Source organism: Chiloscyllium plagiosum, unplaced genomic scaffold (assembly GCF_037043375.1).
Source record: "Chiloscyllium plagiosum isolate Xiang-an unplaced genomic scaffold, Cpla_swu_hap1 HiC_scaffold_47, whole genome shotgun sequence".
Lineage (NCBI taxonomy): Eukaryota > Metazoa > Chordata > Chondrichthyes > Orectolobiformes > Hemiscylliidae > Chiloscyllium > Chiloscyllium plagiosum.
Genome location: NW_028270185.1, coordinates 14,135,075 through 14,157,993, shown reverse-complemented (window position 1 = coordinate 14,157,993; position 22,919 = coordinate 14,135,075). Strand labels below are relative to the sequence as shown.

The window sequence follows — 22,919 nt, the reverse complement described above, 5'->3', positions numbered from 1 at the left end:
ACATAACTTCCCAACTCCTGTACTCTATACTCTGACCAATAAAGGAAAGCATACCAAACGCCTTCTTCACTATCCTATCTACCTGCAACTACTTTTAAGGCACTATGAACCTGCACTCCAAGGTCTCTTTGTTCAGCAACATTCCAGAGGACCTTAGCATTAAGTGTATAAGTCCTGCTAAGATTGGCTTTCCCAAATTGCAGCACCTCGGATTTATGTAAATTAAACTCCAACTGCCATTCCTCAGCCAATTAGATCATCTGATCAAGATTCCATTGTAATCAGAGGTAACCTTCTTTGCTGTCCACTACATCTCCAATTTTGGTGTCATCTGCAAACTTACTAACTATACCACTTATGCTTACATCCAAATCATTTACATAAATGTCTAAAAGCAGTGGACCCAGCACCAATCCTTGTGGCACTCCACTGGTCACAGGCCTCCAAACTGAAAAACAACCCTCCACCACAACCCTCTGTCTTCTACCTTTGAGCCAGATATGAATCCAACTGGCTAGTTCTCCCTGTATTCCATGAGAGCTAACCTTGTTAATCAGTCTCCCATGAGGAACCTTATCAAACGCCTTACTGAAGTCCATATAGATCACATCTACCGCTCTGCCCTCATCAATCCTCTTTGTTATTTCTTCAAAAAACTCAATTAAGTTTGTGAGACATGATTTCCCACGCACAAAGCCACGTTGACTATCCCTAATCAGTCCTTGCCTTTCCAAATACACGTACATCCTGTCCCTCAGGAGTCCCTCTGAACAACTTGCCCACCACCGACGTCAGGCTCACTGGTCTATAGTTCCCTGGCTTGTCCTAACCACCTTTCTTAAATAGTGGCACCACGTTAGCCAACCTCCAGTCTCCGGCACCTCACCTATGGCTATCAACAATACAAATATCTCAGCATGAGGCCCAGCAATCACTTCCCTAGTTTCCCACAGAGTTTTTTCTGGGGATTTTCCCCCTTTAATCATTTCAAGACACCCAGCACACCCTCCTGAGTAAAATGGACATTTTTCAAGATGTCACCATCTATTTCCCCACATTCTATATCTTACATGTGCTTTTCCACAGTAAACACTGATGCAAAATACTCGTGTAATATCTCCCCCATCTCTGCGACTCCACACAAAGGCCGCCCTGCTGATCTTCGAGGGGCCATATTCTCTCCCTAGTTACTCTTTTGTCCTTAACGTATTTGTAAAAACCCTATGGATTCTCTTTAATCCTATTTGCCCAAGCTATCTCATGTCCCCTTTTTACCCTCCTGATTTCCCTCTTAAGTATACTCCTACTACCTTTATAGTCTAAGGATTCATTTGATCTGTCTTGTCTATGCCTGACAAATGCTTCCTTCTTTTTCTTAACCAAACCCTCAATTTCTTTAGATATCCAGCATTCTCTATACCTACCAGCCTTTCCTTTTACCCTAATAAGCATATACCGTTTCTGAGGTGTAAGGAGCCATGACAGGACACTGAGGTGCAGGGGAAGGGGAAACCCAACATCTTGTGAAACAAGTCCTTGAACTAGTCTGCCCTAGCACTCGTGACTTCCCCAAGTTGACAGGCCTAATTCAATCCTGCCTCTGCCTCCCTTGAGCAAATAGGGCCCAATGTAGGTCAGCCAAATTGCCAAATTTCATGACTCAAATTAGCAGCCATTATCGCAATGATCCAGCCCCAGCAACTTGCGTAGGTGTTTCAATTTTAAGTGACAGCCCAAAATGTATATTTTGTACATTCACACTGCATTTGCAAATTTACAAAAGAAAGACGGTGATTACCTGCCACAATATTATTACAATTGTCCCAATGCCTCCAAGGACCGTTGCTTCTGACTAATCTCAAACTTCTGATCAAATGTTGATCACAGAAGCAAATGAAGCCCATACAACTATATTACCGATAACAAATATGCCAGACTTGGAACTAGACTGAAATAAGAGAGATTCATATGGCTGCCAAAAACAACTATTGGCACTTCGAAGAACAAAATGATACTTTGGGCTGCCTTGCAACAATTTATTTTCATAGGATACATAGAATAAAATCTCTAAAGTGTGAAAGCAGGTAATTCGGCCAATTGAGTTCACAATGACCATATGAAGAGCATTTCACTCAGACCCAACCCCCTACCCTTTCCCTGTAACCCTGCTAATTCACCTAGCGGTACATCCCTCGACAAATGGGCAATTTAGCATAGCCAATCCATCTAACCTGCACATCTTTGGACTGTGGGAAAAAACCGGAGCACTGGAAACAATGTGCAAACTCCACACAGTTGCCCAAGGGTGGCAGCAAACCCGGGTGCTTGGCGCTGTGAGGCAGCAGTGCTAACCACTGATCCTCTGTGCTGCCCCTTTTTTTATTTACAAATGTATACGGGTACTGTCCTTGGATGCTGCCTGACCTGCTGCGCTTTTCCAGCAACATATTTTTCAGCTCTGATCTCCAATTTCTGCAGTCCTCACTTTCTCCTACTGTCATAGAATCCCTACAGTGTGGAAGAAGGCCCTGTTATACCCTTCTATCTAGCATATTGTAAATGGGACTTGATTAGTTTAGGCTATCTGGTCAGCATGAATGAGTTGGACTGAAGAGGCTGTTTCTGTGCTATACACCTCTCTGACTCTATTGTATTGTAAATCTTTACCTGCATCATATAAAACTTGTATATTAAGTTTCATGATTACATGATATCCCAGACAGCTTTACAGTCAATTAGGTACTTTTGGTGTAAATGTAGTCACTGTTGCAATTTAAGAAATTCTGCAGCCAATTTACAGACAGCAAGGTCCCAGAAACTGCATTGAAATGAATGATTAGACAATCCATATTCATGATTAAAACAAATTACTGCAGATGCTGGAAATAAAACCAGAATGTGGAGAAACTCAGGAGAGAAACATAGTTTGTCTTTTAAGTCCACTCTGACTCTTCTTCAGAACTGATGAAACATCAACCCTGTTTCGCTCTCCACAGAGGCTGCCAGATCTGCTAAGTTTCATCAGCACAGTTTGTATGAGTAATGTTAACTTGAATGTATAATCATTGGTTAGGACACTGGGGAGAACTTTTCTACTTGTCTTTGAATGGGGTCGACATCATTAACCTAAGAGGTTTCATTGGAAAGAAAGGACCCCCAACAGTGGGCAACTCCCTTAGAACTGCATACATCACAACAGAAACTTATAAACTTTGGAATTGGCCCTGATCAGGATTGCAAAGGAAGGTACACATATAACTTACAAGCCCTGTTGATTTAATTACAATATCAAATTAAGTCGACAGCACACCCATGTGTAAAGGACAATGGGGAGCCCTTTAATTTACATCACAGGAAAACATAAGAATTAGGAGCCATATTTGACTGTACAGCCCCTCAAGCCTACTCCACGTTCAGTATGATCACGGATAAATCTCTCCCAGCTCCACTTCCCACGCACTCCCACATGCCTAGGTTGCCCATGTGAATAAATACATTCAATGGGAGAGCACCCACAACTTTCTGAGGTGGAAGAGAACCATACAGTATTCTCTATTTTATATCTTAATCTCTCCATGACCAACATTATCTGTCCCACGACGGAATGAATTTTTGCTTCAAACAGCTTTTCAAATGATGAAATTCAGATCCTTACCACCCTGAAAATTAGATTAGATTCCCTACAGTGTGGAAACAGGCCCTTCGGCCCAGCCAGTCCACACCGACCCTCCGAAGAGTGACCCACCCAGACCCATTTCCCGCTGACTAATGCACCTAACACTATGGGCAATTTAGCATGGCCAATTCACCTGACCTGCACATTATCCAAACAAGATCGCAAAGTCCAGATGCTTGGCTAACTGTTATCTGGGAGGAAACCTGAGCACCCGGAGGAAACCCACGCAGACATAGGGAGAACGAGCAAACTCCACACAGACTGTCACCCGAGGCTGGAATCGAAGCTGGTGTTGTGAGGCTGCAGTGCTAACCACTGAGCCACTGTGCCGCCCAGAAAAAATATTTCTATTCATAAAACATTTCTCCTCAACCTCCCTCTGACTAGCCTCTTGAATCCTGTATCATCATGTTTGCAACCAAAGGACATCAGGTCCTTCCCATGCACTCTATCTGGGTCCCTTAAATTTCATGCAGCCCAATTAAATCTTACCATTCGTGCATACTGTTCCAAAGAAAATAAACTTCAGCACATTCAATCTTTCCTCAAAGTTACAATTTTCTATTCCTGGCACAATCATCTGTAAATCTCCTTTGTACCCACTCTAACACAGATTCTTCTTGTAGCATGGTGAGCAGAATTGAATACAATCCCATAGCTTTGGCATAATTGGTATTTTATGCAACTCTTACGTAACAATTCCACTCATATTCCATGCTTTGACTAATAAGAGAACATTTCCTGTGTGCCTTCTTCGCCATTTTATCAACCTATTTAGTCATCTTTAAGAATCTGTGGATATCAATTTAGAGGTCCCTCTGCATTTTTCTCAAATACCAACCAAAAGGTTCATTTTTGCATCATCATGGCCATTATATTTAAGACCTGTTGAAGAGATTGTGCAACAGAAACCAAGAGTCCGAGCACCGAGGTTTGCAAGACACCATTTTCAGCAATGCTCCAGTCACACAAACTCACATTGAACATTACCCTGTGCTTCCTATCACTAAACCAAATTTAAATCTAACTTGCCACTTTCCCCTGTGGAAAGATTTGACAAAATCTTGACAAAAGCTTTACTAAAATCTGTGCTGACGACATCATCTCGTTGACCCTCATTATTTCCTGAAAAATTCCATCAAGTAAATCAGACATGACCTTCTCTTAACAAACCCACAGCGAGTGTCATTGACTAACCCATGCTTATCTGAATGACAATGAATACTGATTCTCAAGTGTAGGTGGTCCTGATGGGCTTATATAGAGTGTATAGGAAGGATCCATTGCCCTTAGAGTTGACTGGTATGCAATACACAGAGGAACCTCGATTATCCGAAAGACACGAGCCCCCAGGAAGTATTCCAGTTGGTTAATCGAATGCCAGATAATCGAATGCCAGATAACAGTTAGCCAAGCATCTGGACTTTGCGATCTTGTTTGGATAATTCGAAATTTGGTTGATTGAATGCCAGATAATTGAGGCTGCTCTGCATTACTGTGGCTCCTCTTTTCTCTCAAAGCAAGGTACAATGGAAAGCAATCAAACCAAATATAGAAACAGTTCCTACAGAGATATAAAAGGAATTTTTAAAAATACTGCAAATAATAGGGTAGCAGAGTGGCGCAGAAGATGTTCATATATACAAAAACAAGTGTCAATGAGGAAAGAAAAGCAATAAGGAGTGAATGATGGAGGGGATATAAACACACACAGACAGGCATGTAATAAAAATAGAAAATCCAAGCAAATCAAAGAATGACTCTACCAACTTCACATTACTGTGTATTCCTCCCAATTGTTTTCCTTTGCAAACGCCTACCCATCTGAAAAGACGAAGCATAAAAGATATACCAAAATAATCAAGGAGAGGGAAAAGCACAAGGACAGCAAAAAAGTATAAGCTAGAGACAAATGTGTAACTAAGATAGAAATTTCAGGTATATCACAGAGAATCTTTCACCATCACACTCCTGAAGAACACAAGTAGTTAATTGTGTAGATCAAACAGATTTAGTCCTTTCAGCTCCAGGAAAATTACAAGCACCAGGCTCAACATTAACAGTTACTAAAGCAATGATAATCAGACATGAATCAAGAGAGTCTTGCAGTTCTGGATTAGATTAGATTAGATTAGATTACAGTGTGGAAACAGGCCCTTCGGCCCAACAAGTCCACACTGACCCGCCGAAGCGAAACCCACCCCATACCCCTACATTTACCCCTTACCTAACACTACGGGCAATTTTAGTATGGCCAATTCACCTGACCCTGCACATCTTTGGACTGTGGGAGGAAACCGGAGCACCCGGAGGAAACCCACGCAGACACGGGGAGAACGTGCAAACTCCACACAGTCAGTCGCCTGAGGCGGGAACTGAACCCGGGTCTCTGGCGCTGTGAAGCAGCAGTGCTAACCACTGTGCCACCGTGCCGCCCACAATAAAGGCTGCTGAACACTTAGCATTCAATCCCAACTGACTCATTGAATGGTAACATCCTTCTACAAGCCAGAAGACTGGGGTTCAAACTCCATGCAAGATGACAGCATATAATCAACGATCACATACTAGTTCAGTACTGAAGAAGTGCTACGGTATCAGAGATGCCATCCTTCAGATAAAATATTAAACTGAGACTCTGTTTGCCCATTAAATGGACATAATGAATCCACAGCACTTTAAGTAGTCCTCAAGCATCAGCATATGCAGTCATTTGTGGAATCTGGTACATTGGCTGCTGCACTATTGGAGGTTCCTGCCTTTTAGTTGAAATGTCAAATCTATATTTACCTGTGAAAAATGAGACTGCTCAGGAGATTGGACATTTTTCTCACGTTAAACATAAATCCTCAATAGCAATAAAACACTGTGATTGTGGGACTTGGTGGTTTACCAACTTGAAAAGTGACTACATATCACAAATTCTTTATCAGCTATACAGGTACTTACAAACTACAATCATGTCCTCATAAGCATGAAACTCTCATACATTTGAACATCATCTGGCGCTGCAATCCAGTACATATTCACTTTAGCCCATGGAAGGAAGGCAAGTTTAATGCAGTGAACATCTAGAAGCCAGAACAGACATTGCAAAAGAAATGAATGAGGCCTCAGACCGATTCTTAGCAACAATGGTGTGCAAGTGCTGAGTGGGACTTCAGAGACCTTTAAAATAGCAGGAAGAACCCAGAAGCCGAGCTGGGAAATTTTGCTAATGGAGTCACCTACTTTAGTCGCGAAACTCCAGCCCAAAACATCTCTTAAATGCTCCTAACGAGCTGCTCAGAACGAACAAGACGCTGACCCATAATACTGCACAAATCTACAAGGAGAACAGAACGCAAGTGGGAAAGTCACCCTCTGAATATGCTTAACTAATAAATCAAAGCCTGATTACACTGAATTATGCAGTATTGCCAAATGAGTTTGGGCCTCCTGGTCACCAAAGATTTCCCACTAAAAATGCAATTTCTAAAACCAAATCCTGACTAGTTACCATTGAAACATCACAATTTATCTATTTAATGGAAAATGACTTGGAATTCTTTCATGGTTGATTTAATCTTCTGTAACTGGCCTTCAAATAAGAGGCAGCGATATTTAGCTTCCCACCTAGTTTAATCATGAACACAGTAACACCCATTTATTCCCATCAGAATGTCCTACTATCTTGGCCTTAGTTACAACTTTTAATTCATAAACCTCAATATCCAAAATGAAATATCGCATTCAATTGTTGGGTAATAAGAATCCATAGCAAAAGCCACAATAATTAACCAAATATACAAGTCCTGGATCTAACTTAATGCCACCCAACAAATTATTCATCTCAAATTTAGTGAGATATCGAGTGTTATATAGTCTGTGATTACTGAGCCGTGGGTAAAGGGGTTCTTAAACCCAAGGATCTTGGGAACCATTCATTTTATTGAACTGAAGCTACCTAAAAAACAAGATCTCAACTCAAATCAATGCCTTCCCAAATACAAAGTCCCTCCATTGCAGCAATCAGCTTTTTAGCTGGTAAGTAATAGATGAGCAGTTCTCAAACCAAAACTTGGTTGAATACCTTGAATTCAAGATCAGCAAAAACAAAAATCAAATTAGTTCATAGAAATTGCCTCACAGTGTGATGAATATTAAGCAGCTGGAAGTAATTGCCTTACATAACTCCTAATTACTGCGAGCAGGAAGCTGAGTCAGCAATTGCTCAAAGGTGTATAAAAGTTAACAACATTTCCTGGCATACCCGAGTACAGTAGTTGCAAATGGAATGTAAAGGTTGATGGCACAAATGCTCGCTTTCAGTCAGTGTGTTGAAAAACAAGGTAGATATAAATAATTTAAACTCAGATATGGTACAGCAATATGTGTATCTAGGCTTTGGTTTGAAGACCACAAGACTGCCCTGAGCAAACATGTAAAGATATCTCGGTCTACGTTCTCCCCAACTCAGAGTCATTGATCTCGATTGTGAATTGGGGACAGTCACTCAAAGAAACAGAGAAGTATCTGGACAATTCAATCCAGACCTTGGACACACTCTATAACGCGATGTAGAATGGACTGTGGCTGATAGTGTGAGCCAGCAAGGATAGGAAATGAGAATCTGTGGAAGATAATCCCATCCTACAATGTACCCATGAGGGTAAGGATAACTGTTTTTGTTTCATACCTTCTCTGTGGACCGAGCAGGTAGGAAGAGAAAAGAGAGAGAGTTCTAAACGTTTCAACAATTAGAAGGACAGAACTTTTAGAAATCAAGTGACAGTTCTACATCATATATTACATGCCTGCAGCCAGGGTGAGATACATCCTGAGCTGGCTTGTAAGGATTTTGGAGAAAGTGGAATGACTCAGTGTTTAATGTCTATTTTGGGACCAACAACACAGAACAGTAGGCAAGGAGAGCAGGGTGAAAGAACTTAAAAGTGCAGAGGTCATTGCCTAAACCATGGTTTAGGGAGAATTAGACACGAGCAAATGGACACAGGCCCTGCCTCAGTGTGGTGAGCTTCCACTGCACAGCTTCTATGGTAAGTATAGATATTTTTAAATCAACATGTTGAGACATGTTGCAAGGTGAGACCTGAACTAGGGCCTTCTGGCCCAGAGGTAGGGACATTACCACTGTGTCACATGAGCTCTTACCAGACATTATATAACTCAACTCTAGGGCAGGTGGAACTTGAACTGAGATCTTCTCGTCCAGAGGTAGAGACATTGGCAGTGTGCCACAAGACTCCTATGCTTCTTTGTTGTACCCACATTTGACATACAGGTATTTTTATCAATCTGTTATTGCAGACATATACAGTAGGTGGGACTCAAGTTGCAGATTTTGATTAGCAACAATATACCGCAATGGGGCAGACCAAATTCTAGATAGCTAAAAGCCAAATTTAGCTGGCAGTGCTACCAGGATTTACACACCAATACCTAATTTGGATTCTACTAACTCCCCACACCTCCATACCTTGCAACATTTGCAAGTACACAGATACAAAGCTTAATGGAAATGTGGGTTTTGAGGAGGATGCAAAGAGGTTTCAAGGGGATTCAGGAATCCTCTTTTGGTGCAATGATAGTGTAAATCAACATGTTGATTCAGGAATCAACAGTGATTCCTGAAGAAGGGCTTATGCCCGAAACGTCGATTCTCCTGTTCCCTGGATGCTGCCTGACCTGCTGCGCTTTTCCAGCAACACATTTCCAGCAATGATAGTGTCCCTACTCATGATAGGGAGGTCAGAGTACTGCTTCAGAGCTATGTAATAATATTTCTGAACAGGTTCATAAGAAAAATAGACTGATAGAAATGATCAAGAGTATGACAAGTGGAATATAATTAGAGTATCTGTGAAGCTCCACTTTGGTAGGAGAGACAAAGGTCCAGAGTATTTTTATAAATGGTGAGATATTGGAAAATGGAAAGAGGCCTAGGTGCCTTTGTTTCTCAATCACTGAAAGCTCACATGCATGTCCTGAAAGTAATTCAGATGGCAAACGAGTCATTAGACTTTATTGTTAAGATGATTTGAGGGAAGAAGCAATTATTGTCTTTCTTCAGTTGCACAGAACACTAGTGAAACCCCATCTGGAATAGTTCTGGTCTCCTTGCCTTGATAAGCATGTACTTGCCATAGAAGGAATGCAGTGGATGCATCGAGACTGGGCCTGTATTCTCTGGAATTCAGAAGAATGTGACTCAGAAATTTACAATATCCTACAATGGATGAACACAGTAGATGCAGAAAGGATTTTTCTCCGAGCTGTGGTATCTAGATCCAGGGAAGAGAGTCTCAGAATACAAGGTAAACTATGAGTTGAGGAGGAATCTCTTTATTCAGAGGGTGGTGATTCTTAGAAATTCTCTACCTCAGAGGTATGTGGAAGCTCAATCATCAAGCGAGTTCAAGGCAGAAATTTATAGGTTTCTAAATATTAAAGGTATCAAGGGATTTAGGGACAGCACAGGAATATGCTGTTAAGGTAAATGATCAGCCATGATTTGGAATAGAGAGAAGCAGGATTGAGATGTTGGAATGTCCTACTCTCCTACGTTCCAAAGAGCTTGTAACAGCCTTGTTCCAAACATGGACAGAAGAATTGTATTCCAAAGATGCGAATAAGACGAGTGACTGTCCTTGATGTGAAAGCCAGCATGTGACTGACTGTGCCATTTAAAACCACAAATAAAAGTGAGGTCTAGGGGAATCAGAGGAGAAACTCTCCATTAGCTGGAGTCCTAACTAACGCAGCGGAAAATGGCCTTCAAGAGGCAAAAATCAATAATTTAAGTCCTGGGATATTGCTGTAAGAGTTTGTCAGATAGCGCTCCAAGCCCAATAATCCTTAACTGTTTCAGCAATGACCTCCTCTCCATCGTATTTCCAACACAGTGATTGAAAGGGAGAAACGTGAAAAATAATTGCTTCTAAATTTAGGCAAAGCTGGTTTCCATGTGATGAGCCAGAGACAGTTATCTGGGCAAAAGGTTTTAGTGGTTAAAAGAAAAATCAGCAGATCAGCAAGTGACATTCCAAAATAGAATATGATCCAGAACTAGTTTATATCTTTACGGGCAAGAACTCTATCCACCAAAAAAACCCAGCCAGGTCAGAAAGACACAAGACTAAAACAGAAAGTATCTGCAAATTCAAAAAAGAAAACATAAGTCTCATTGAAGAGGTTTGCTAAACCAGCAATGAATGAGAAAACAGATAGCCAGAGCTATAAAGAGAGAATTAAAATAAATTTGTGAGGGATATATCAAGATTAACATAAATTTTACAATCAAGAAAAAGAATTGCTGTGATAGACATGTGTTCTCTATGAGAAATGAATGTTACAAAGATTGGATGGGGAAGTGGGGTTGAGGCAGATCATCCAGGATTACACAAAGTCAAAGACAGCTCAGAAAGTCAACCCTCTAATGGTTTTCAACAGCAACCTGGCATCCTTAATTTCCTTATTATCACGAACACTGCAAGTTTAGGAACACTTAGTTTGCATCAGTTTTTAGTTGCATTGAATATTGAATTCACCAATTTAAACAGCTTAAAAGTATTAATATTGAACCGGCACAGGGATTCCCAAAATTAAACAAAGCAGAGCAATAATCAATAAAGCATTATGGTTTAGACAATGACACGGGTCTTAAAGGAAGTGGGTAACATATCCTTTAGTGGAGGCTTTAATTGCAAAGAGCCCCTAAAAATAAAAAAAGGTCCCCAAGAAAGTCCTAATGATTTCATGAGATAGGAAGAGATGAGGGAAGAAGAATCGTTTCAACCCCTGATTTCCAAATGGTGAAGGACTAAAAATAGGGGACAAACAGGTGAGACTTGGGGTGCTGTAATGATCATCAAAATTAGATTAGATTAGATTGGATTAGATTACTTACAGTGTGGAAACAGGCCCTTCGGCCCAACAAGTCCACACCGCCCCGCCGAAGCACAACCCACCCATACCCCTACATTTACCCCTTACCTAACACTACGGGCAATTTAGCATGGCCAATTCACCTGACCTGCACATCTTTGGACTGTGGGAGGAAACCGGAGCACCCGGAGGAAACCCACGCAGACACGGGGAGAACGTGCGAATTCCACACAGTCAGTCGCCTGAGGCGGGAATTGAACCCGGGTCTCTAGCGCTGTGAGGCAGCAGTGCTAACCACTGTGCCACCGTGCCGCCCACCAAATGTCATGACCAGGTACAGGAAATAATCAGAAATGGAATATCCATCTTTAATTTGAACGGACTACAATATAAATAGACAGAAATGGAGCTTCGGCAATGCAGAGCCTTGTTTAGACCATATCTCATGAGCAGTTCCAGTCACACCTTCGGATTTACAGAGGAACCTCAATTATCCGAAGAAAACCTCAAGGTCTGAAAAAAAATTACATTAAACAGGTATTTCCAACACTGATTGCATCTTTTATTTACAATGATTAAAAATGAATTTGGCTTACTGAAATGCTGAACATCGATGGGAGCCCAGGTACCGTCTCCAAATGACTGACCACCCGCCCTCTCCCTCCGCACACTTTCCCTGGAGTTCTACACAGGGGTGTACCCGAAAAGTCCCTTCCCCAGATAATCTCTGTGGGAGTATGCACACAGTGTGCTGCTCCCTTGTCTACTGAACGGGGAGTGGACTAAGCAAGTGCTTGCTGTGAAAGACTGAAGCGACTGGGCTTGTATACCCTTGAGTTTAGACGACTGAGAGGGGATCTGATTGAGACATATAAGATTATGAAAGGATTGGACACTCTAGCAGCAGGAAACATGTTTCCCCTAATGGGTGAGTGCCGAACCAGAGGTCACAGCTTAAAAATATAGGGTAGACCATTTAGGACATAGATGAGGAGAAACTTCTTCACCCAGAGAGTGGTGGCTGTGTGGAATGCTCTGCCCCAGAGGGCAGTGGAGGCCCAGTCTCTGGATTCATTTAAGAAAGAGTTGGATAGAGCTCTCAAAGATAGTGGAATCAAGGGTTATGGAAATAAGGCAGGAAGAGGACACTGATTAGGAATGATCAGCCATGATCATATTGAATGGCGGTGCAGGCTCGAAGGGCTGAATGGCCTACTCCTGCACCTATTGTCTATTGTCTATCCCAATGAACTGACTTTTTTTTGAGGTGGAGAGGGGCCTTACGCAATGCTGCACATCCCTTATACACAACTGATGTGTCTGCTCAGAAACAAACCCTGAGACAGAGAGAGGGAGCAAGGCAGGCAGAGCGAGGAAAACAGAAACTTTGCAGTCCCAGAGGAGAGGCATTAAATCAGTTAGCCGAATAATCAATTGTCCAAACGAAATACTACCTGCCCATCTCATTCGGACAATTGGGGTTCGTCTATATTAGACTTGGGAATTCAACTTCGATTTACTACAATCATCTCCAAATTCCAAGACTTACATTAGAAAATGAGACCACACAAACGAAGGCTGTATCCACTGTACTTATATTAAAAAAAGGAGGGCGACGGGACAGAAGTTTTTAACATACTAAACGGAACAGGATTGGGTAAATGAGGAGAAACTGTTTCTGCTGGTTACACAGAGTCTAGGATTTCATTGCACAGTTAATTAGAGCAAGACCTTTCACAGTAATGAAATCAGAAAACACAAAGAGACGCAGAAGATTTGAACACTTTTCCGTTTCAGCAACTATGCAATACAATTGTTAGATTTAAAATCTAAGGTTTGTTTTATTGTTAAGCAAAGGTATTAAAAGAGGAGAAGGGTCAAAGGCAGGTACAATGAAGTCAGCAGATTTTTCTAAAAGGTGGAACAGACTTGGAACTAAACTGCCTGTTCATGTTCCCATATTTAAAGCTGTATCCTACCAAGTATCTTTTGCATTTTCTCAAACATATTTTCAGATTAAGGAACTTAGTATTTGTTTCCTTATGATTGGCTGGCATCACCTTACAGTCACAGGTTAGCAGATTGGAAATCCCACTGCAGATTTGAACATATAGTTTAGATGGACTGAAGTGATAACTTCCTAAAGCGTGTGGCAAACTGAGAAGTTAAACCAAGAGCACACTCTGCAAACTCAGGGAGTGCAAAAAAAAGATACAACAGCACTAAGTACAGCACAGTCCTGTTTAACACTCTCAACCTCACCAGTAACAGATTACAGTGTCTCATCATTTATTCAATTGTTCAAGCTGGCTGTCTCAATCCAATGGTTTACGTACTTTGGAATCTGCTGATAAGTTGAAGCTGTTTTCCTTTTTCTTAGTTTATCCCATAAATGGTCTCGGTCCAGGACGGTTTCTGTATGTCACCATTTCATTTGGGGCAGCACAGCCCTCCTGCCTCACAGCGACAGAGACTTAGGTTCAATTCTAGCCTTATGTGGCTGTCTGTATGGAGTTTGCATGTTTAGAATACTTATAATCCCTACATTATGGAAGCAGGCCCTTCGTCCCAAAAAGTCCATACTGACTCTCTGAAGAGTAACCCCTCCCGACCCATTCTCCTACCCTATTGTCGTATATGCACCTAACCTATACACTCCTGAACACTATGGGCAATTTAGCATAGCATGGCAATTCACCTAACCTGCACATCTTTGGATTGTGGGAGGAAACCAGACACCTGTAGGAAACCAACGCAGACTCTGGGACAATATGCAAACTCCACACAAACAGGTTGGAATCGAACCCAGGTCCCTGGCACTGTGAGGCAGCAGTGCTAACCACCACGCCACCATGCAGCCCCATGTTTCCACCAGGTGCTCCAGTTTTCTCCCACAGCACAAAGATGTGCAGTTTAGGTGGTTTGACCATGCTAAATTGCCTTGTAGAGTTCAAGGATATGCAGGCTAGTGGATTTGGCATGGTAAATGTGGGGTTACAGGGGTAGAGTGGTTCTGGGTGAGATGCTCTTTGCAGGGTCAGTCCAAACTCAATGGGTTAAATGGCCTCGACATGCACTGTCATGATTAGAAGATTTCATGCTTTAACTTAGCAACGTTAACTTTTAGATAATCAAATGCAGTGTGGCACTTTCAATATTATCAATACACTTCTCTGCAAAGAAGTGTAGGGTGGGTTTAAAGTCTAAATTTTTCCAGGAAGTTCAGAGGTCTAAACTCTCCCCTCATGCAATTAATTACTCGCCGAATTAAGAAGGATGACCACTGATTGTGCAGCTCTGTTAATCGATTTCTTCATTTCGGACATCGATAGTTTAAGTACCAGGCAAGGTCTCTTCACAATTAAGCATTCCATGTTAAATATTAATTCCAAACAAAACCAATGCTTGTCAAAACAATGCAGCCAAGATGACTGAAGCATAGAAAACCATTCTTCTGCTGAACAGGTTTCCAATAAATCAAAGTTTATATTTCTCAACCCAGCCAAACAGCTTCAAAGCGATTATGAGATTACATTTTATTCAATAATTTGAACGTAGCCAATCTTCCCTACCTAGTGATTACGTGATTTTGTTTTATCCATCAGCAGCAAATGATTACTTCCTACTCAAAAAAAAGGCCTTGAAACTAACTCTGGCAGCTAACAGTTCAGAATAAATATTCAGAAAGCTTCATGACTTCAAAGTTTTTGACCTAAATGTAAACCTGCCACAGAATCAAACTATTTTCTCTTGGCAACACTAATCTAGTGCCCAGTCTCACATGTTGGAAGTAAACACACAAAATACTGGAGAAATCCAGCAGTGGTTCTGAAGAAGTCATACTGGATTCGTGACAGGCTTCTGCCCGAAACATCAATTCCTGCTCCTCAGATGCTGCCTGATCTGCTGTGCTTTTCCAGAGCAACATTTTTTGATACTGGATTCAGACTGAACTCTGTTTCTCTCTCCAAAGATGCTGCCAGACCTAATGACTTTCTCCAGCATACTGTTTTTAATTCGGATTTCCAACATACACGGTATCTCGCATTTATTGAGTGAGAAATTCAGCATTCTTTGGCAGCGTCTATCAGGGTGGAAACAGAGTTAAAATTTCCAGTCCAATGTGACACTTCTTCAGAAATCACCAATCACAAGCTACCTCACCCTAATTAAGACTAAAATTGGGCCCTTGAAGACAGAAACAGCTGAACTTATTATGGAGAACAAAGAAATGGCAGAAGAGTTGAATTGGTACTTTAGATCTGTCTTCACTGGGGAAGACACGAGCAATCTCCCAGATGTAATAGTGGCTGAAGGACCTGAACTGAAGGGAATTTATATTAGGCAGGAAATTGCATTGGAGAGACTGTTAGGTCTGAAGGCTGATAAGTCCCTGGGGCATGATGGTCTGCATCCCAGGGTACTGAAGGAGGTGGCTCTAGAAATCGTGGATGCATTGGTGATCATTTTCCAATGTTCTATAGATTCAGGATCAGTTCCTGTGGATTGGAGGGTGGCTAATGTTGTCCCACTTTTTAAGAAAGGAGGGAGAGAGAAAACAGAGAATTATAGACCAATTAGTCTGACCTCAGTGGTGGGAAAAATGCTGGAGTCAATTATAAAGGACGAAATTACAACACATCTGGATAGGAGTAACAGAATAGGTCAGAGTCAGCATGGAAATATGATGGGGAAATCATGCTTGACTAATCTTCTGGAATTTTTTGAGGATGTAACTCTGAAGATGGACAAGGGAGATCCAGTGGATGTAGTATACCTGGACTTTCAGAAAGCCTTTGATAAAGTCCCACATAGCAGGTTAGTGAGCAAAATTATGGCACATGGTATTAGGGGCAAAATACTGACATGGATTGAAAATTGTTTGGCTGACAGGCAATAAAGAGTAGTGATAAACGGATCCATTTCGGAATGGTGACCAGTGGAGTGCCGCAGGGATCAGTACTGGGACCGCAGCTTTTTACAATGTACATTAATGACATAAATGAAGGTATTAAAAGTAATATTGGCAAATTTGCTGATGACACAAAGCTGGGTGGCAGGGTGAAATGTGAAGAGGATGTTAGGAGAATACAGGGTGACCTGGTTAGGCTAGGTGAGTGGACGGATGCATGGCAGACGCAGTTTAATGTGGATAAATGTGTGGTTATCCACTTTGGTGGCAAGAACAGGAAGGCAGATTACTACCTAAATGGAGTCAAGTTAGGTAAAGAGGCAGTACAACAAGATCTAGGTGTTCTTGTACATCAGTCAATGAAAGCAAGCATGCAGGTACAGCAGGCAGTGAAGAAAGCTAATAGCATGCTGGCCTTCATAACAAGAGGAATTGAGTATAGAAGCAAAGAGGTCCTTCTGCAGCTGTACATGGCCCTGGTGAGACCGCACCTGGAATATTGTGCGCAGTATTCCTCAAATTTGAGGAAAGACATCCTGGCTATTAAGGGAGTGCAGCGTAGGTTCACGAGGTCAATTCCTGGAATGGCGGGACTACCTTACGCTGAAAGATTGGAGCAACTGGGCTTGTATACGCTTGAGTTTAGAAGGCTGAGAGGGGATCTGATAGAGACGTTTAAGATTATTAAAGGATTGGACAAGCTGGAGGCAGGAAGCATGTTTCTGCTGATGGGTGAGTCCTGAACCAGAGGACACAGTTTAAAAATAAGGGGTAGGCCACTTAGAACAGAGTTGAGGAGAAACCTCTTCATCCAGAGAGTGGTGGGTGTATGGAATGGTCTGCCCCAGAAGGCTGTGGAGGCCAAGTCTCCGGTTACTTTCAAGAAAGAGTTGGGGAGAGCTCTTAAGGATAGTGGAATCAAGGGTTATGGGGATAAGGCAGGAACAGGATACTGATTGAGGATTATCAGCCATGATCAAAATGATTGGTGGTGCTGGCTCAAAGAGCAGAATGGCCTACTCCTGCACCTATTGTCTATTGTCGAATATATCTGAGGTTGTTTGAATATTAAAGTCAAATTCTAAAACCTTGCTGCCTTAAAATACTCTTATATTATCATCAGGAGAACAAATTACTGACCTGGTAATGTGTATTGGGTATAAGCAGGCAGGGAAGGAGTTAAGTTCTAAGTTTTGTGAAACAAGAGGTTCAGCTGAGCATGACTCAGATCAGATAAAAACTTAGAGTTAACAGTGGGGTGCTGGAGGCAAGGGTAATGAGTTAAACAAGGTAGAAAAGCATTCATCATGTGGAGCCATTTAACAAGATGGGTTGCATTCAGTATATGAGGTCAGTTTAATAAGGTGAAAAGTAGTCATTATGTGAAGCCTGTTATTCATTGCGTAACAGCCAATGGCTTAAGCTTTACTATTGACACTCACAGAGTGTAACGGTCACCCAATCAATATGTATGTTGCCTTATCTAGATGCTCCTCCCTGTAAAGTGACTATATAGTTCATTGAGAAACTGTTCCAGAGAAGACTGCGAACTCATGGGCACTCTGGGCACATGGGAAATCGTTCTCTCTCCCTCCAGGGCCTGGAATAAAAATGAAGGAGATAAAACCATACTGTTTCTTTGAGCATTTTGCTTCGACTTGGGTGGTGTGTGGGGGGGTGGGACAAAACTGATATCATTGTCATTTCACGTATAAGACTTGCATGCATATAGTCATTTTTTTACAATGAAAAGTCCATATAGGTGATTTAGAGGTATGTAAACAGACAAAATTAATACTGATCAAAGAGACATTCAGACAAGTCACCAAGTAACTGACCAATGAGGCAAGTTTCAAACAGATTCGTGAAGATGGAAGAAGTGAAGGATCAAAGTACTTTGGGGAGAGAATTACAGACTTTACAATCTTGACAGGTGAAGATACAGCTACCAACTGAGTGGAGTGGCAGAATTAGGGGATATACAAAAGGCCAGAATTAGAGCAACAGTGTGTTTAGGAAGTTATCAAAATGGAGGTTGATACATCATCTTTAAAAAACATCCAGAGAAAAATCAGGACAAGTCATTCTACCCTTGCCACGATGCATGCCAATTTCAACAAGACGGCCAAGATAAATGAGCTGTGAAACTCCGTAATGTTTGATGGCAGAGGACACTGCAGGACTGAACAATCACATTACAGCATACCTTACAGGTGCCACAACTCATCCAAGAGGGATGAACTGAATCAATGAAGGGCAAGAGCCAAAACATTCTTTTATAAGCACAAGGGGCGGCACGGTGGCTCAGCAGTTAGCACTGCTGCCTCACAGCGCTAGGGACCCAGGTTCAATTCCCGCCTCGAGCAACTGTCTGTGTGGAGTTTGTACGTTCTCCCTGTGTCTCCGGGTGCTCCGGTTTCCTCCCACAATCCAAAGATGTGCAGGTCAGGTGAATTAGCTGTGCTAAATTGCCCAGTGTTAGGTGGAGTGTCAGGGGTAAACGTAGGGGAATGGGTCTGGGTGGGTTGCTCTTCAGAGGGTCGGTGTGGACTTGTTGGGCCGAAGGGCCTGTTTCCACACTGTAGGGAATCTAATCCATGAGAAACAAAAAGTGCTGGAAAAGCTCAGCATGTCTGGCAGCATCAGTGGAGAGAAATCAGAATTAATGTTTCAAGCCCAGTGACCCTTCCTCAGAACTGTTTTTCTTCGTTTACATGGCTTGTCTCTTACCTGCTTGATCCATCAAGTAAACATGACGTGACATGGGGTATGGGAAGATAGATTCTGGTTGTCAAAACAGTCAGAGATGTACAGCACGGAAACAAGGCCTTCGGTCCAACTTGTCTATGCCGACCAGATACCCCAAGCCAATCTAGTCCCACATGCCAGCACTCGGCCCACGTGGTTCCTTTTCAAGGCCAACTATGGAGTCTGTTTCCAGCACCTTTCAGGCTACCACATGGGGGCAAACAACCATCTGTTTGTGCTTATAAAGACGTCAACTACAAACTAAAATGGGGCTTTCGTATTTCCATGAAATCAAACAAAAAGGCTTTCACACAGAATAACTGCAGATTCACTGTACTTGGAACACTGGTTCCTAAAGAAGGGCTTATGCCCCGAAACGTGGATTTTCCTGTTCCCTGGATGCTGCCTGACCTGCTGCGCTTTTCCAGCAACACATTTCCAACACTGAATCTGCCTTCTTGCCACAGATGCAAAGTCTTTCCAGCAGCTTCTGTTTCAGATCTTCAACACCCACAGTTCATTGCTTTATTTTAACTGTGGGCTCTAATGGGTTGAGAACCAAAGACGAGTCATTTAAAAGTGGCAGGAAATGGATGAGATCAGCGACAAAAATATGTTTCACTCCAGCAACACCCCCGTGCTCTCCCTCTAAAGGTACGTCTATGGCTGCGACTGCGCCTGCGCACAGCTTACCTGCCGGAGGTCCACGCATGCGCGCCAAGGCCTTACCTGACCGGGATCTCTCCGCCTCCTCTTGTCGTTGCTGTTCGGCGGCGGCGGCGGCTGCGGCTGCCGCTACTCGTTCCTCCTCAGCGGCACGGTCCAAAGCTGCCTGCAGCCGCTCCTGCAGGTCCGCCTTGAGGCCCTTTGTGTCAAGGCCACGTCTGTGCAGCTCCTCCTTGAGCTCGTTCACTTTTAGTTTCCGTACGTCCAACGAACTCATCCCCGTGTTTTTAAATTAAAACTGTTTTTTTAAAATTTTCTTCTAAACAAATGCACCAGCACCGACCGTAAAAACGGCTCAGTAATGCGAGAGACCACGCGAAGGAAAACAATAAATACATGCACCGCTCCAATCGATTGGCAAAAGGTTAAAAAAAAGGGACACTTTGGATTCTATAAAGAAAATTCCTCTCGCTCGCCGCGGCGTCTGACGAAACAAAATGGCCGCCGTCTCCCTGCACCCACTTTGGTGGCGGCAGGCGCAGCCAAACCCACTTTTCTCTCCGCGCTCCTCATTGGTCATCAACTGCTCACAATGCGCCTGCTGTTACCAAATCGCCAATCAGGAGCCACCTCGCAGCCGGCCTGCCGTTTGCTTCCGCCGATGGTTTGTGTTGACGCCTTTCATTGGCCCTCCTTCCCCGCAGCTTGAAACGGGATAGTAACTTGTGGGCCCTGGTTTGTATGTGTCGTGTGACCAATAACAATTGGACTTGCAGAAGCGCAAGTTCTGTGCCCAAAGGCCCAATCAACGTCCAGAGTCGAAGCTCTAACCTCTATCCGCTACTGCCATTGGACATTAACGTTCCAGATTGTCTGGAAAGTTGAATGGGCTGTTCAGGTGTCAATCAAAACCACTCCTGCTTCCACCCCCTCCCCAGGGAAAATGATATTGTTAATAAGGATGAAAGTGGAATCTCAAGAGATGTAAAAAAACTCTTCATTACAGAGGCACATCTAATAAAAGATCTATTAAAAATAAACACAACTACCATAAAATTTTGCAAGTAAATGATATTGAAATGAGAGATAATTGAATAGTAGTGATGTTACTGGGTCAATAATCTACAAGCCAGTAATAAAACGCCAGTTTTGAGAACATTTGTAGCTCAGGTTGAGGTTCTGGGTGTAGGTTTGATCTCTGAGCTGGAAGGTTCATGTTCACACATTTCATCACTATGCTAAGTAACATCTTCAGTGAACCTCCAGACTAAGCACTGCTGGTATTTCCGGCTTTCTATTTATATGTTTGGGTTTCCTTGGGTTGTTGATGTCATTTCCTGTGGTGACATCATTTCCTGTTATTTTTCTCAGGGGGTGGTCAATGGGATCCAAGTCAGTGTGTTTGTTGATAGTGTTCCAGTTGGAATGTACGGATGAGGAAAAGGGTTCTGGACAGGATGAGCCAGCTGACCACGGCACCATAGTGCAGAAGGCCATTCAAGAGGGGGGAGCAAAAAGACAAGTAGTTGTTATAGGGGATTCTATAATTAGGGGGACAGATAGTATCCTTTGCAAGCTGGATCAGGAGTCTGGCATGGTGTGTTGCCTACCCGGTGCCAGGGTGCGGGACATCTCTGACCGGCTTGAAAGGATATTGGAGTGGGAGGGGGAGGATCCAGTTGTTGTGGTCCACGTTGGGACTAACAACATAGGCAAAGCTAGGGTGGAGGACCTGTTTGGGGATTATCGAGCACTAGGAAGGAAATTGAAGTACAGGTCCTCAAGGGTCATAATCTCCGGATTACTGCCCGAGCCACGTGCCAATTGGCATAGGAATAAGAAAATTAGGGAAGTAAACACGTGGCTAAGGGATTGGTGTGGGAAAGAGGGATTCCACTTCATGGGGCATTGGCATCAGTTTTGGAACCGGGGGGACCTGTACTGTTTGGACGGTCTCCACCTGAACCGATCAGGTACCAATGTTCTAGCAAAGAGGATAAATAGGGTGGTCAGTAGGACTTTAAACTTCTGAGTTGGGGGGAAGGGAAAGTGAAAGCGACAGGGAGTATGGACTTGAATGGAAAGATAAGCGGCAGGATAGCATATGTGCAGGCAGATTTAAACTTGAGACAGACTGAGAATGCAGCAAAAAGGAAGGATAACTTAGGACATCTTATGACTTCCAATATCTCTAATGATAAGAAAGTTAGCATTAAGGCACTTTACCTGAATGCTCGTAGCATTCGTAACAAAGCAGATGAACTAATGGCACAGATCATCGTGAATGATTATGAAGTGGTAGGCATCACAGAGACATGGTTAGGGGGGGGTCAGGACTGGCAGTTAAACATCCAAGGGTTTTCAACTTATCGAAAAGACAGGGAGGTGGGCAGAGGGGGCGGGGTTGCCTTGTTAGTTAAGAACAAAATTAAATCTATGGCACTGAATGACATAGCGTCGGATGATGTGGAGTCTGTGTAGGTGGAATTGGGGAACTACAAAGGCAAAAAAACCATAGTGGGAGTTATGTACAGACCTCCTAACAGTGGTTAGGACCAGGGGCGCAACATGTACTGGGAAATAGAGAAAGCATGTCAGAAAGGCAAGGTCACGGTGATCATGGGAGACTTCAATATGCAGGTGGACTGGGTAAATAATGTTGCCAATGGATCCAAAGAAAGGGAATTCATGGAATGCTTACAGGATGGCTTTTTGGAACGGCTTGTCATGGAGCCTACAAGGGAGCAAGCTATTCTGGACCTAGTGCTATGTAATGAACCAGACTTTATAAAAAATCTTAAAGTAAGGGAACACTTAGGAAGCAGCGATCATAATATGGTAGAGTTCAGTCTGCAGTTTGAAAGAGAGAAGGCAAAATCGGATGTAATGTTGTTACAGTTAAATAAAGGTCGGATGAGGGCATGAGAGAGGAACTGACAAAAATAGACTGGAAGCAGAGCCTAGCAGGGAAGACAGTAGAGCAAAAATGGCAGGAATTTGTGGGTAAAATTGAGGACACTGTACAGAGGT

General features: G+C 42.7%; 1 protein-coding gene across 2 annotated transcripts in view; it reads right to left on the bottom strand.

Annotated features, from left to right (window-relative positions):
- The window catches only part of LOC122542868 (heterogeneous nuclear ribonucleoprotein U-like protein 1), an 83,185-nt gene extending 62,804 nt beyond the window's left edge, over window positions 1-20,381 (bottom strand). The window contains exon 1 of one of the 2 annotated variants that reach the window (XM_043680971.2): window positions 19,953-20,381. In XM_043680971.2, coding sequence (XP_043536906.1) covers window positions 19,953-20,166 — 214 coding nt within the window. In that variant the 5' untranslated portion in view covers window positions 20,167-20,381. Of the gene's footprint in view, window positions 1-19,205; window positions 19,764-19,952 lie in introns of those variants that run through there. The other variant, XM_087983999.1, reaches the window with a different exon arrangement.
- Window positions 20,382-22,919: the final 2,538 nt, after the last annotated feature.